General features: G+C 60.2%; 1 protein-coding gene across 5 annotated transcripts in view; it reads right to left on the bottom strand.

Moving 5' to 3' along the window:
* CASKIN2 (CASK interacting protein 2) overlaps positions 1–11389 on the bottom strand; it is a 34675-nt gene extending 23286 nt beyond the window's left edge. For 4 of the 5 annotated variants that reach the window (XM_074889271.1, XM_074889275.1, XM_074889276.1 and 1 more), the window contains exons 1-2: positions 11202–11389; positions 8202–8915 (exon numbers count right to left, since the gene is read on the bottom strand). In XM_074889271.1, coding sequence (XP_074745372.1) covers positions 8202–8295 — 94 coding nt within the window. In that variant the 5' untranslated portion in view covers positions 8296–8915; positions 11202–11389. Of the gene's footprint in view, positions 1–8201; positions 8916–9359; positions 9390–11201 lie in introns of those variants that run through there. The other variant, XM_074889272.1, reaches the window with a different exon arrangement.
* Positions 11390–14180: the final 2791 nt, after the last annotated feature.

Here is a 14180-nt window from a genome sequence, read left to right as displayed (position 1 = left end):
TCAGCAGCTTCCCACGCAGGGATGGGGAAGGGGGTTTGGGGGCAGCACATCAACACCTCTGAACCCCTAAAGAGCAGGCCCACCTTAGCACCAGAGGTAAACTGATGCAAGGGCAGCATTCCCAGCCCCTCAGCAAACCAAGGTTGTGCACAGCTTCCCACAGGGACCCTGCCACCTGCGGGGACCCTGCTGTCAGGTCGGCCCCCTCCATCCCATCCTGCTGCCTCGGTGCTCCCCACACCCCGGCCCGACCGAGCGGTGGTGGGATGCAAGCCAAGGCCTGCCCGCTCCCTGGACCCCTGCCGGCAACCCGATCTGTTTACGCCTTTCCAGCGCGGCGGGTGCGTGTCGGGAATGGCCCCGGCAAGCCCGAGTTGGCGGCGGAGGCAGGACGTGGGAGCTGAGCACAGAAACCCCCGCCTGCTGCCTTGCAGCATCCCGGGGGGGCGGTGGGGAGAAAGAGGGGTACACACAGGGAGGAAAAGGGTCATCTCGCCTCCTTCAGCTCCTTTTCACAGGAAAAGGCACCCCTTCTTGCACCGTGCCACCCCTCCTGCAGCACCCCACATCCCCCACCCTGGCCAGGGAATCACGGTAGGTTGCCTCATACCCAGGCCCCCTGGCAAATGGCTTTCCAAGCCGTGCCAACCCTGCCGGGAAAGCACTGGGAGAGCAAACCAGTCCTGGAAGCTGCATGTCCCTTCCCCCATGGCTGGCCACACGTCGGGGCTCAGGGGGCTGATGGCCACATGCCGGTCCCTGTCCCAGTGCCCGGGATGTCCCTGGTGGGGTGCTGAGCAGAGGCGCTCACCTGCACTGCACAGAGCAGGGTCAGAGGCAGCTCCTCTTCCCCTGCAAGGAGGAGTGTCTCCTTCCTTTTTAACCCAGCAGGATTAGCGGGTGCTCATTTAGGGACGCCAGGAGGGCTCATGGAGCCTTTCCCACGCACATCAGCCCAACAAAATCAAACCTGAGGTGCTTCAGGCTGACCAGAGCAGCCTGGGCTGCAGCCCAGAGCAATCCCCAGTGCTGTGGCTGTGCTGGCCGGGCTCACCGTGCACCCGTGTCCCCCACGTAGGCAATGATTAGCCGCCAGGGAGGACTCTGGCCCTTTTTGGAGGCTGATGAGGCAAGCAGTGCTCACGTGGCCTTGCCGTGGTGGGGACACATCCGGGGAGATCCCTGAGGGGTCACTCAGGCTGTGAGTTGGGTGTCCTGCCCAGGGAGAGAGGACGCCCATGGGAGGGGAAGATCCATGGGTCTCCCAATCCACATCTCCCTGTTGCTATTTGCAACCAATTTGGGTCCAAACAGAAAACCCCCTTCAGGCTTATCCATGCCCGTCCTGGCAAACAAACAAGACAATGCCCCAAGATGGGCTGCTTGAGGGGGGCAACAAGGGCTGAGAGCCAGCCAGACCCTGGGACCGATGCTGCAAGGGGGCAAAGCGGGTGGGAGAGCCTGAGCCAGCCCTGTCGGCGGCAGCACCTCTGTGCCGGGCACCCAACGGCCCCGCCGTGCTCGCCAACTCCCTTTGCAAGCAGACACAGTGCCTTACACAACCAGCCGTGCCCACGGACGAGAACGGTGTTACGAAACCCCGGGAGTTTTCACCCCTCATGGCACAGCTGCCCACCCGGGTCGGCCGATACAGGCTCCGACTCCCGGGATGGCACCCGGGGGAGGCCGGGGTGGGGGTCCAAGCACGGCGGCAGCGCCGGGGGCCGCACGCTCTCTGCACAGCCTTGGCTGGGGCCCGGCGGGGGAGCGGCACGCTGGTGCTGGCAGGGCTTGGCGGAAGCGCAGCCGGACGTGTTGCACCAGGCCTGGGATGCTGCGGGAGCTGCATACCTGCTGCGCGCGCAGGTTTTCCCTGCTCCCTTATCTCACCATCGAAGCTGTGCTCAGTCGCAGCTCCAGCCTTTCTCCCTGGGGTTGCAAACAGCTGGGGGTGCCCGCGCTCCTACCCCCGGCACAGGCTGCCGCAGCCCCGGGCATCCCGCAGGAGCGAGGGATGGATGAGGGTGTCCACCCCTTCCCCAGGAGGGTAAAGATCATCCTGGCAGAGCCATTTCCAAGCAGTTTGGGCATCTCCAGACAGGTCTGTGAGTCACCGGGACACCTCGGCAAGGCCTGGGCGATGTTGCAGCCCCAAGGTTCAAGCAGGTCCCTCCCTCTCCATGCCAGGCACGATTCTTTGGGGAAGTCAAGATGGGATTTGGGGGAGCCGAAGCGCTCGCAGCTCCTCCCCACCCCCTCGCTTGCTAGAGCAGCCAGAAAAAGGTGGTTTATTGTTATTTAGTTTCTGCCCCTTTCATACTCCTTTGCCGGAGTTTTTGCCAGCGGCGGGCCCCGGGTCTGGCGGGGGGCCAGGCCAGCCGAGGCGCTTTTAAAAACAAAGCAGGGCGCGTGCATGCACACACACACGCACGGCATCCAGCCCCTCTTTTAACTCTTGCCGGGGCGCTACTGCACGCTCCCGCCTGGCTGGAAACCATCTTCCACGGGAGATACTGCTGATTGCCACTGGGACTCAATAATTCACTCCCCCATTCCCAGGGAAACCTTCCTGCAGCATCAGGATCCTGATGGCGACGTGGCAGGAGTGATGCTGGTGATGCTGTCGTGGCCCACAGGGAGCCACTTGTCCTAAACAGGGACAGTGTTGCAACCCCTTTCTAGGTCACAGCAAGATCTTTGGGCTCAGCAGCCCTGTGGGGAAAGAAGGAGGAGGAGGAAGAGCATGATGATGTTTTCACCTAAAAGCAGTTCCTCTCCCGTACAGTAGAAAGCCAGGGAGTCCCAGCAGTGCACACTGCATCCCCAAACCCACAGGGCTGACTGCCTTTTTGCACAGGTCACTGCCACCCAGAAAGTTTTTATCCACCAGCTCCCTCCTGCCTGCAACTAGCCCTGTACCCTCAGCATGTCCCTGGCCCAGCCAGAGGATGGGACGCCCGTGCCAGCAGCGTCCTTGCTGTGTCCCCTCCTGCCCTGCCTGGGCGCAGCCCTGGGGAGCACCGTCCCCGTTACAGTGCCCATGTGCCGCCAGCAGCCGGGCACACGCCGTCCCACGGCTCGGCGCTGCCTTCCCTGTCTGCCTTCGAGCTGTCGTCATCCAAATCATCCTGCGTTTCTGGGTCAGACAGCCAAAATGGCCTCCACAGCCCTTGGGATGGGGGAGCTGAGCCCCCTGGTCTGGGCTGAGTCACTGGGAAGTGCCCGAAGGATGGAAATCCCCCTCCTGCCTCCCGCCAGCAACACCGACACCGGGGATGGCTGCCAGCACGGCCCTGAGGGATCTCTGCACTCCCCTGAGGGACAGCAAGTCCCTGGGATACCCCAGTGCTGCCCAGCTGTCCCCAGGGGACAGCAGCATGGACTGGAGCAGCCCTGACAGACGCCACGCTCATCCCCTTCCCCAGAATTAACTTTTTCCCCCCACTCTTTTACTCAGGCAGGGAAAAGGCAGCTGCAGGTGGCCCAGGCTGACAGCAAGGAGCCACAGGCTGCCCTGCCAACAGGTTTTCAAAGGCTGGGGACAGTAACACAGACCTGGGACAGGGGGAGATGTGGACTTGTGAACACGGGGAGATGGGGTGCAGAGGGGCATGGAGCTGGATGCCCCAAGGAGGCCGTGCCCGCTGGGCCAGGCGATGCCCAGCACAGCCTCCTCCGTCTCCCTGTGAGACGCTGTTTGCTCGTGCCTTATCTCTCGTGCTCGGTGCGGTGACGCTTTCCCCAGCTCCGGGCACACCGGTGGCAGCTGGGCCCCCTTCCAAACACAACACCCATTAGAGGCCAGCTTTGAAAAGCAACCGCCGGTTCACTCCTTTCGCCACCGCTGCCCGTGTGGGGCTTTTCCTTGCTGGGGAGAGAGGCGGAAAAAAGGGGGCTAGACTCTGCCGTGAGCTTGGACAACCAGGATGCGGAGGCGAAAACCCACCAAGCAAACACCAGGCTACCAGAGAAGACCCCCATCCCGGGGAGGCCAGGAGTCACAGGAGGAGGAGGGAGGGATAGAGCCCCCAGTGCCGCACAGCTGCAGCCCTGCCACCATCCATCCCCACAGCCGCCGAGCTCGTCGGAGCCTTTGAAGCCTCTTTTCTCCCCCTCCCACCCACCGTGGGCTGGTTCAAAAGCAGGTTTCGGCAGGCTGCGGGGCGGTGGGGTCCCCGGCACGGGGCCACCGCCAGCCGGGCTCCCCTGGGCACGGTGCCTCGCCCCACTCCTGGCTCAGTCTCGGCAGAAGAGGGAGTTTTGCCCGTTTCGGCAGAGTTTCTCGGCGTCTCTCTGCAGGCGTGCCCACGGCCTTTCCAAGTCGGCGTGCGGCTGTGGAGCCGGTCCAGCCCGTCAGACCTACAGCACATGGGGAAGAGGAGGGGAGGACACAGCCAAGGACGCTTGGGAACTCGTCCTCAAAACTTGGGCTTCAAGGGACGTGGCCAGGGCCACACTTGGGCTCAGTGGCAGAGCTGGGTCCAGCTGCCTGGGGCAGGACCAGAGCGGGCAGGGTGCCCAGACATCCCTGCACCACTGCCAGCAGGGAAAGCCATCGGGTGTAACAGAGCCTGAAATGATAAGGATCATGCCTGAGGCCAGTCCTGGCTCTTCCCCACAGCCAGACCACGTAGAGCAGCTGGAGCACCCCAGGCTCAGGACAAACCTCTCCTGCAAGTAGCAGCAAAGAGGAGTACGGTCCTCCCTGGTGAGAGGGGATGGCATGCTGGGCTTGCTGGCTGGCACAAAGGCACATCCAACATCATTGCAAAACAACCCCCAAACTGCAAAAAGGAGCAACTCCTTCTCCCAAAACTATGGACCCACTGCCACCACAAAAAGGAAAAAGCCTGGCAGGACACGAAGGGAGGGCGAGTGTTTCTGCAGAGGACAGGGACACAGAGCACTGGTGGCAAAGGCTAACAAATCACAGGAGAGGTATTAAACCTCACGCTTCGGGGCTTAAGCTGATATAGCTACTAGGGATTAGGAGGAAATTTAAGGGGGAGGGAGAGAGTGAGTTATCCCACATCTGCCTGCTGCAGTCTCGCAGCACGTGGAGCAGCACCGTCCCTCTCCTGCCCAGCTGGATGGGCGACAGCAGCATCTGAGGGTCAGCACTGCTCTTGGGAAACCCTTGCTCTGCTTTGTGCTGCCAGGACGCAGCAATGAGGGGCACCAACCCTGGCATGGGGATAAAGCCAAGACTCCCTGCAAGCTTTGCTAGTGTTTAACAACTTGCTAGGTCACAGCCCAGACACAGCCAAGTCCCAGGCACCCACCCCTGTCCTTGATATATCCAAGGTCTGGAAAGCCCCAACATAGCTGGTGTAATGGGGCAAGTCACCGGTGAAATGGGGCAAGTGGTTGGCGGAAGCCAGCTGAACCTCCCCGAGGCAGCAGCTGAACCCCGGCAGGGCTTCACTCCCTGTCCTTGAGAGTTTAACGCCAGTTTGCTCAGCTGCCGCCCTTTCTTTGCACTTTGCGCACGTTTAAACAAAACCTTCACCACTCCCTTGAGGAAGACAAACAGCAAGTCCAGCTCCTGTCACCCTCCATGGCTTCTCCAGTCCCCCGGCTATCATAGGGGCATCACACCCCCGCCAGCGTCCCCTCATCCCCTACCCCTTAGCCCTGCATGTCCAGGGATGGGACACCCAAACCTTGGCGGGCACCATCCAGCTCCAGGAGCCATCGCCCCTTACCAGGGATGAGAGCGCCGGCCTGGGGGGGCTCTGTCTCTCGCCTCCCCTGGGAGCTCCAGCCCCTCCGTGCTGCGGCAGCCGCCCCAGCCCAGCCAACTGGCGCATTGTTGGCGAGCGCGGCCAGCCCGGGGACGTGATTGATCGCCAGGGAGAAAGGCCAAAGCCGTGACGGGTCGTTTAACAATTTCAATTAAACTCTGCAGCGCTCCGACGCAGAGGGGAGGGGAGAGGGAGAGAGAGAAGGAAATTAAAAAGCGGGACTTTTCTATTGCTGTGCCGGGGAACCTCAGCAAAGTGTGGCCGGCTCGGCAGGAGCAGCCCGGCTCTCCTGGAGGAGACCCCCTCCCTGGCTGCAGAAGTGACCATGGCGTCGTCCCAGCGTCCCCTTCCTGCAGGCAGGACGCCCGCCCTCACCCGCCCTTCCCCTCCCGCTCCTGCTCCCAAAACTTTCTCCCTGCCCGCCCCACCGCCTTATAATAATAGGTGCTGTGACCCACTTGTACGGCAGCGCTTACGCGGGGAGGAGGGCTGTGCACGGTGAATATTAAACAACGTGTCCCTGAAGTTCCCGCTGCCGGGACTGGCGCTTGATTTTTGCTTACGTGCGATGACTTTTTTAGGCACAGGAAGCCCCAGAGGGCTGATCACAGCGACCGAGCTCCCAATCCACTGAGACAGCAGAAGGACTCTTAGAGGGATTTTGTTAAAAAAAAAAATTTAAAAAAAGAAAATCAGCATCTCAGCCTGTCATATGGAAAAGGCGTTTTAACGAGAGGCAAACGCTCGGCTCACATGGCTTTGGTGAGAGGGAACCATAAGGGATGGGGAGCAGAGATGCCCTCTGTGCTGGGGATGAACCTCTGGGACCAGCCAAGTCCCCACAGCGGGTCCGGCACAGGAGCCCCACCAAGAGCTTGCAGCACGGGTCCAGGCTTTTTGCACCCCCCCCCCGTCCTTCTAAAGAAATAAAATGAAAATAAACAGAGGGAGCTGCTGACACCACTGCAGCGGGGGAGTTAAACACATATGTTCACGTGGGTGCCCCACGGCTGAAGGGAGGGGAAGACGCCAGAGAGAAAACGCAGACTGGGTTTAACTGGGAGAGAGTTACTGGAGGGGACTGGAGAAAACAAGTGTAACTTCACCCCTCTGGGTGTGCAGGAGGAGGAGAGCCACGGGCACCCCAGCCTGCCCACACTGTCCAGCCACAGGACACCAGCTCGGGAGAATGGGGCTGTGTCAGCCGGCGGGACGCTCACGTCCTGACGTTATTTATTGCCTTGGGGGTGTCCTTCGACCTGCCTGCGCAGGCAAACCTTTCTTGCTCCAGCTCAGGGACCCCATATGAGCGCAGAGGCAATAGTACCCGGTCCCTTCACCCAGGCAGGGGGCACCAGGCACCCCTTGTTCTGGGGAGGAGGTGGCCCCCAGCCCTCCTGCAGGCCTGGCAGGGAATTTCAGTTTTGGCCCCAGTTAAAGCTTTCCAGTTGCTGACCCAGGGGAGTCAATCCCCTTCTCACGTTCATAATCCTCAGCCTAACTCATGTTTCTCAGCACCAGTCTCTGCCCCCCGAGCCACTCCCAAGAAGCATTAAAGCTTCTTCTCCTGCCTGAGTTTTCCCTCTTCCTCCCCAGGACAGTTTTCTCCCCCATCCAGTTTTCCCACACACACCCACAAGACCCCCCATGACGAGCAGCCCTGGCAGGGGGTCCTGCACCCCCATCCCAGAGCAGCTCCCGCAGCCCGGGCAGGCACCATGCGCCTTCCCCTGGCCACACACCACACCAAGAGCCCTTTTATTTACTTTTCCTAATTTCCTTCTCCTGGTAGTTCTCAAGAAGCGACCAGGAGCTCAGCTCTCTACAAGGGCACTGTGGCACTGGCCACGATCTGCTCCTCCACCTTTCCACCCTCCCCATCTCCTCCAGACGCCGTGCGGTGCCTGCAGGACCCCAGTGCCCTCGGGGACCCCCGTGAGCCCGCTGCTTGCTCTGAGACATGCTTGATGCTGACCTTTCCGGGAGCACATGCAAGAAAACAACCCTGCTGAAGGGTTAAACATTACCAGACTGAAATTCAAGGCTTGACGATTGGTTCCAGTCGACTGGCTGGGATGATAATTTTTCACAAGATAAATACAGCCGGGAGTGAACGGCAATTGCTAAAGACCCTTTGTAGCAGCGTCCCCCCGCCACTGTTGTTTCCCTTCGCCCCCCACCCTGCTCAGTGGCCAACACTTCAGTGCCCCTGGCCCCCAGCCCGAGGGGAACCCCAGCCCGGCCGGGAGGATCGCTTACAGCCTGGTCATTCATCCACATGGGCTGCTTGTGCTCCCGCCTCCAGGCACGGCTTAACTCATGGGCTGGGGGTTCAGAGCCACCACTTGCACCCCAGCTTGGATGGCCCTGAGCCTGCTGCTGGGACTCATGCCCCGGGACAGGTAGCGGTGCCCAGCCAGGGAGAGGGAGCCCACAGCTCTGCACATGGGTACTCACTGCTCTTGGACGCCTTGATCTTGGCCACCAGTTTCTGCACGCTGGGTACGTCCCCATTCTTCACGGCCTGAATCAGCTCCTGCTCTCGCCCCATCGCAGACAGGTGGGAGCAGCGGCAGCACGGAAGGCAGAGACCCTCGGATCCCGGTGGTTTATAAAGCCATAGGAATAAGCCCGTAATTCCTCAAAACACACTTTGATGGGAGATGAAATCCAGTAAGAAAGATGCTTTACAATCCCACGGGACATAAAAACCAGAAGGAAGAAGTCTCTCTGTTAAGGGCAGAAGTCCCTTTCTGAGTCGGGAGGAGCAGGACCCGGATGGGGTTTGGTTGGAGAACATGCGATCAATTAAAACGAGAAATAGTTCAGTGCTCGAGGACGGGCTCCCGGCAGCACCAGGGCTCTGTGAGACAAAGCCAGGCGGCTCGGGGCAGGGTGGCCAGTGCAGTCGGCATCGGGATGCCCTCGGCCTCTCACAGCACTCCCAGAGCTGGAGGTGTTGTGCTTTGCTCCCCTCGCCAGGCTCTGCTGCGCTGATGAGTCCCTAATTCTTCCCAAAGGGATTATGGGCTCGTCGCCATCTGGAAGTTATAGATCCTCCCTCTCTGGTGCTCATTAGCCCCTTCGTTTCGGCATTCCTCTTGGCGACAGCGCTGCAGCCACGCTGGGGAGCCCCACGCACGGCCGAGCCCCGGCACGGCAGCCCGGGACCTGTGGAGGGGAAGAGCAGAGTCAGCCCTCGAAGGCCATTTACCTCCCGGCTCCGTCGCGACAGCTTTTGTATCCACGCCGAAGAACGAATACTTTGACTATATTTAGTCCTGGCGGGACTTGGCTCATCCTCATGTTAAACAGAGAGGGAAAAACCTGTGGAGGAAACCTCCTGAGGGTGCTGTTGGGGAGGTGGCTAAGGAGCAGGACGGTGGCAAAGCTCCTTCCCCGTCCCCCCAGCGTCACACATGCCATCCCCTCCCTAAAGGCAGCACACGGGGCTCAGAGCACCGCAGCATCTTCCCTCTCCCTTCCCAGTGGCAGCGCCCAAGGGATGGAGCTGGGGAGGTTCCGTCCAAGTCCTCTGTAGCCCACAGGAGTGGGTCAGCCTGCCTGGCACTCCTCCCCTCCCGTGCAGGGATGAACCCTCGCCCTCTGAATTACCCAGTGAAGCTCAGTGCCCTGGGACCCAAGATGCTCTTTAACCAGTGCATGAGCTCTCTCTAGCCTAAGTGAGGAGCTGGGTGTAATTCAGCAGCACAACCATGCTCAGGAGAACAGGATCAAGCCCATGTCCCAGTCAGGTAGGGTACTCCGGAGAGGGCACGGGGTCCCACAGCAATGGTTCACACCTCCCAACCCCGTGCTCTCCCGCTGCGCTCGGGCTGCCCAAACTGGGTGGCGAGAAAATCCCTCCTGGTTCAGGGCCATGCATCTGGCAGGCTGCTCCGATGCCTGGGGAGGAGCGTGTGCGCAGGAGAGCAGGGAGCACACACTGTGCCAGCTGCAAGGCCATCGCCAGATCACCCTGCAACTCCCCCTGTGCTGAGCTGGGCCAGGCGGGACTCAGCTCTGGTTCCCCCAGCCATGGCTCAGGCGTACCATCTCCCTTCCCACCGCGCTCGCCTCAGCCGTTTATGTAATAGCGGGTGTCGCTTCCTCCAAGCAATCGAGGTCACTGTTTTGGGGATGGAAACCATGGGGGAGAGAAGGCAACAGCGGGAAGACGGGTCCTGCCTGGATTGGGGGAGGCAAAACCAGACGGGGCATCCCATGGCACAGTGTCGCTCAGCCCACCCACAGTAAAGCTGGAAGCTGCAGCTGCCCACGAGCACGGACCCCCCGTGGGCTCCCCCCGTGCTCCAGCCCTCCCCAGGGTGTCACAGGGCAGCCAGGGAGGCGATGCTCCGGTGCTGGCTTAGCTTCTGGGATGAGGGGATGCTAAGGTTCCCACACCAGGCTGGGGTCTCCCCGCGTTGTCGCTCCCCTGGGTCCCACAGCTTGTTCAGCCGAGGAGCCCCCCAGCACTGGGGCTGCCTGGGGGCTTGGTACCAGGCACTGAGGCCAGTGCCCGCCAGGGTCAGCTGTCACCTCCCCACATCCTGGGGTGCCCACACCAGCTTAATCTACATTAGAGCAAAGTTTCAGCCGCTTGACTCAGACTAACCTCTTGCCACAAACAAATCCCCTCCTGAAACCTCCTGCCTTGCACCGGTCTTCAAAACTATTTCATTTAACCCTCTGCACCGCGTTCAACTTCACGCTGCTCTTCAAAAGCGCTCACAAAAAGTGAGTGTGAGGGCGCTGAGGCTACTTATTCATTTATTTAAAAAGTCTGCATGGCCTCACTTAGAAAACAGCCCCGTGCTGCTGCTCTACCTCTCCCGGAGCACACGAGGCTCAGCGAGTAACTCAAGAGAGTTCCAAATACCGATCTCCACCTCTTCAGCCTCTCGAGAGAGGAGCAGCAGCGAAGGTAGAAGTCGAGAAATGCAAAAAGCTGGAAAAGCAACAGCAAACATCCCTCCCACCCGAGCAGAGCTGAGCTTCCAGCCCAGGAATCCACCTGGAGAACCGAAGTATCCCAAACATTCCCGCAGCCAACGGCAGCGCCGGGAAAAAGGAGGGAGAGAAGAAAAACAAAAACAAAAACAAACCAATTACGTAAGTGGAGAAGGAAAGATGCGAAAGAGCAGTAGGCACCCAGGCTGGGTCCCGGAGGGGCGGGCGGGGGAAGCTCCCCCCCATCCTCCCCCGGGAGGCCCCGGGAAGCCCCGCGCTGCCCGCGGCGGGGGGAGGCCGGGCGGGCGGGCAGCGAGGGGGGGGCACCGGTCGCGCCTCCGTCTCCCCCCGCCCCAAGACCCCCCCCCTCCAGGACCTGGGCTGGGCCGCTCCCTTCTTGGAGGGAGAAAAAGATTTTTTTACATACACCCCCTCCACCCCGACGAGCGGCTCCGCTGCCTTTGCGAGCGGCCGGAGCCCGGCGGGCCCGGCGGCCCCACTCACCTGCCCGCCCACACCGGGGCGAACCGAGCCGAGCCAAGCCGAGAGGTACCGCTCCGGACCCAGCCACGCCGAGAAGTGCCGAGCCGAGCAGCAACTCGCCGAGCTGTGCGGGACGGGACCGGACCGGGACCGGGAGCGGAGCGGGGCGAGCGGCGCGGTCCCGGCTGCCCGGCTCGCAGGGCGGTTCAGCGCTCGGCAAAGTCCCGCTCGGGCTGGCCCCGTCCCGGCAGGAAATCCCTCCCCGGCCCGGCCTGATTGGAAAAGCCCGGCGGGTTGTGCGGGCTGGGCAGGGCCGGGGCTGCTGTCACTCACCGTGATGCGCCGGCAGATTTGGGCAGGGGCAGGGCCGCGGCAGCCCGCCGTACCGGCAGCGCTCCCGCCCCGGGGATGCCCCTGGGGCTCCCGGGCGAGCGGCTCGCTTTGAGCGGGGCCTGCCTGAAGAGCCAAGGCGGCCCGGGACCGGCGTGGTACGGGACCGAGACGGTGCTGCGGACCGGCCATCGGTGGGAGGTCCCCCACCTCCGACCCGGTGCTCCGGGACCGGCCCCGGGGGGCGATCCCCCACCCTCGGCCCGGGATCGACCCCGCTGCTCCGGGACCGGCCCCGGTGGGAGGTCCCCCACCTCCGACCCGGTGCTCGGGGACTGGCCCCGGGGCGGGGGAGTGGCGATCCCCCACCTCCAGCCCCCGTCTGACCCGGGCAGCCCTTTGCCCCCTCCACCACCGACCACCCTGGCAGAGGGGCTGCACAAAGCTGCTGACGGCACCCACGGGACAAAAATCCATCGCTGCCCAGCTGTCCAAGCCCCAAATTCATTCTACTCTCACAACGCAGTAAAAACCACCCAAAATCACCCATTTCTGCCAGTCCTCAACAGTCCCCCGAGCACAGTTCTCTTAAAACAAGAGATTGCCTAATAAAGCTGGACAGCTTTTGCTACATGATACCCCTAGATTATCATCAACTAATCAGATTAAAACACACGGAGGCTTTGATTTTATTCACTAAGTGCCCAGCCCACAGCTCCCCGGGGGAGTTGCAAAGATCCAGCACCACTTCGAACCAGGCCCCGAGACATTTTGCCAAATGATGGTTTCGTGAGCAATCCCAGTAAGAGGGATCCTCGGCCAGGAGGAGGAACTGACGTTTCAAGACACACCCTGTCTTTTCAGTTCAGGAATAAAGAGATTATTATGCACATCTAATTATAAATGTCAACATTTTATGGCTGCTGTGTTGAAGCACGAAGCCGTAAGAAGCCCTGCTAGGAAGGGCTGCGAAGTTAAATGTCTCGTTATTCCTCCTGTGAGTTTTGCCAGAGCTTGTAAAGCGCAGTGACATTTATAATAATCCCCTGAATTTATGTAGCACCTTTTGTCCTTTTAAGGATCTTAATTAAGCTTTGCAGCTCCCTGAGCACAGACTAAACCCCCTTTGCAAAAGAGGAGCCCAGGCCTTGCTTTGTACAAACTGTGGGTCCTGTTTCAGGCAGGGGTAGGACTTTTCCAGCCCAGTGACCTCTGGCAGCACACCCTTACACCGCAGTAAGGACATGCCGCACCGATATTCCACCCAAAGCTTATGTTGCTTCAGTTATGCTTGTGTGGTTAAACTTCAGTTTCTGGTGTCACACAAGCCTTTTGAATGGAGGATGCCACTGGAGGGTTTACCCTGATTTACCAGAAATCCACAATTTCTAGCGCAGCCTTTGAACATTAAACAACACGTTGGTGCTCCTGACTCCACACCGAAGGCCGATGCCTTCGCTTTATAGCCCTGCCCGCAGGCAGGCAGCACAGGGGGATGAGCAGGCAGTGGCCCCCATTTCCTATCACATATCTGAGCTTTCTATGGACTCTCAGAGGTTGGAGGGCTGGTGGGTGATCCCAGCCCAAAGACCTGCCAGCGGCTCCAGCCACGTCCACCTTGCAGAGCCGACAGACCCACCATGACATTTATTCCCCTGTGCCCGCAGAGCAGGTGCCGAGAGCATGGATTGAGTGTCCACTACAGAGAAACCCCCTTAACGTATTGCTGCCTCTCCTCACTGGGGCAAGATGTTTGCAGTCTAGGAGGTTTTCAGGGTGCAGGCACCCTTGAGGGGCCGGCCCTGTCCTCAGCCCTTGAAGAAATGTGCCTGAGGCAGCACCGATTTGTGTTCCCCGCTGCGGGTGCGGGGCCTGGGGGCTCCCCTGCGGGCCGGGCTGCTCGGGTCCGGCGGGGCCCTGCTCCTGCTTCAGGTCGATGTTGCCATCTAGAGGCCCCTGCTACAACGATCGTCTCCTTGCAAAGTATTGGAAAGGAGTTTGGTTTTTTTTTTTTTTTTTTTTTTTTTTTTTGATTCAATGAAACATTTCAAAGCAGCTTTTTTGGGTTAGGGGCTGAGGGGGAGGAGCAGATTACTTGCTCCTACAAGAGATGTGGTTTTGACTCAAGTCACTGCGCAACGCTTTGCCAGCTCTCCCCAGCCCATGTCTAGGATGGCTGATTGATGGCCACAGCTCATCCTGGCTCGTCTCACAGCCCCAGCAGCTGTGCAAACCCCTCCTCCCTACTCCGAGATTATTTTGAGGATAGGGTAAAAAACTCAGTGATGTATTTGCTGCCAGGGAGGGAAGAAGCCCACTGGCAGGAGCAACACACGCAGCAGTATCCACAGCAGCTCCGATGCCAGCACTGGCTCCAGGTGAGGCTGGGACAGACACAGCTCCAAGATCTGAGAGTGCAAGGCTCTCACTCCCAAGTCTCACCCATAAAAGCCAAACTTGGAAAGTCACAGCCATCTCATCCCCATCGTGTGGGTAGGAGGCCTGTAAAGGCCCATACCAGACATCCCAAACATTTTAAGTATGTTATGAACCAGCTGGATGGAGATATACTTCTCCCCTCTCAGCTGTGGCTCAGGCTCCTCCTTTCGCTGTTTAAAACCTCAGGGAACGTGCCCAGCTCGACCCGAAGACTTACTGCTGCAACCCCAA

This window comes from Strix uralensis, chromosome 19 (assembly GCF_047716275.1).
Source record: "Strix uralensis isolate ZFMK-TIS-50842 chromosome 19, bStrUra1, whole genome shotgun sequence".
Classification (NCBI taxonomy): domain Eukaryota; kingdom Metazoa; phylum Chordata; class Aves; order Strigiformes; family Strigidae; genus Strix; species Strix uralensis.
This window is presented reverse-complemented; position numbering and strand designations above follow the sequence as displayed.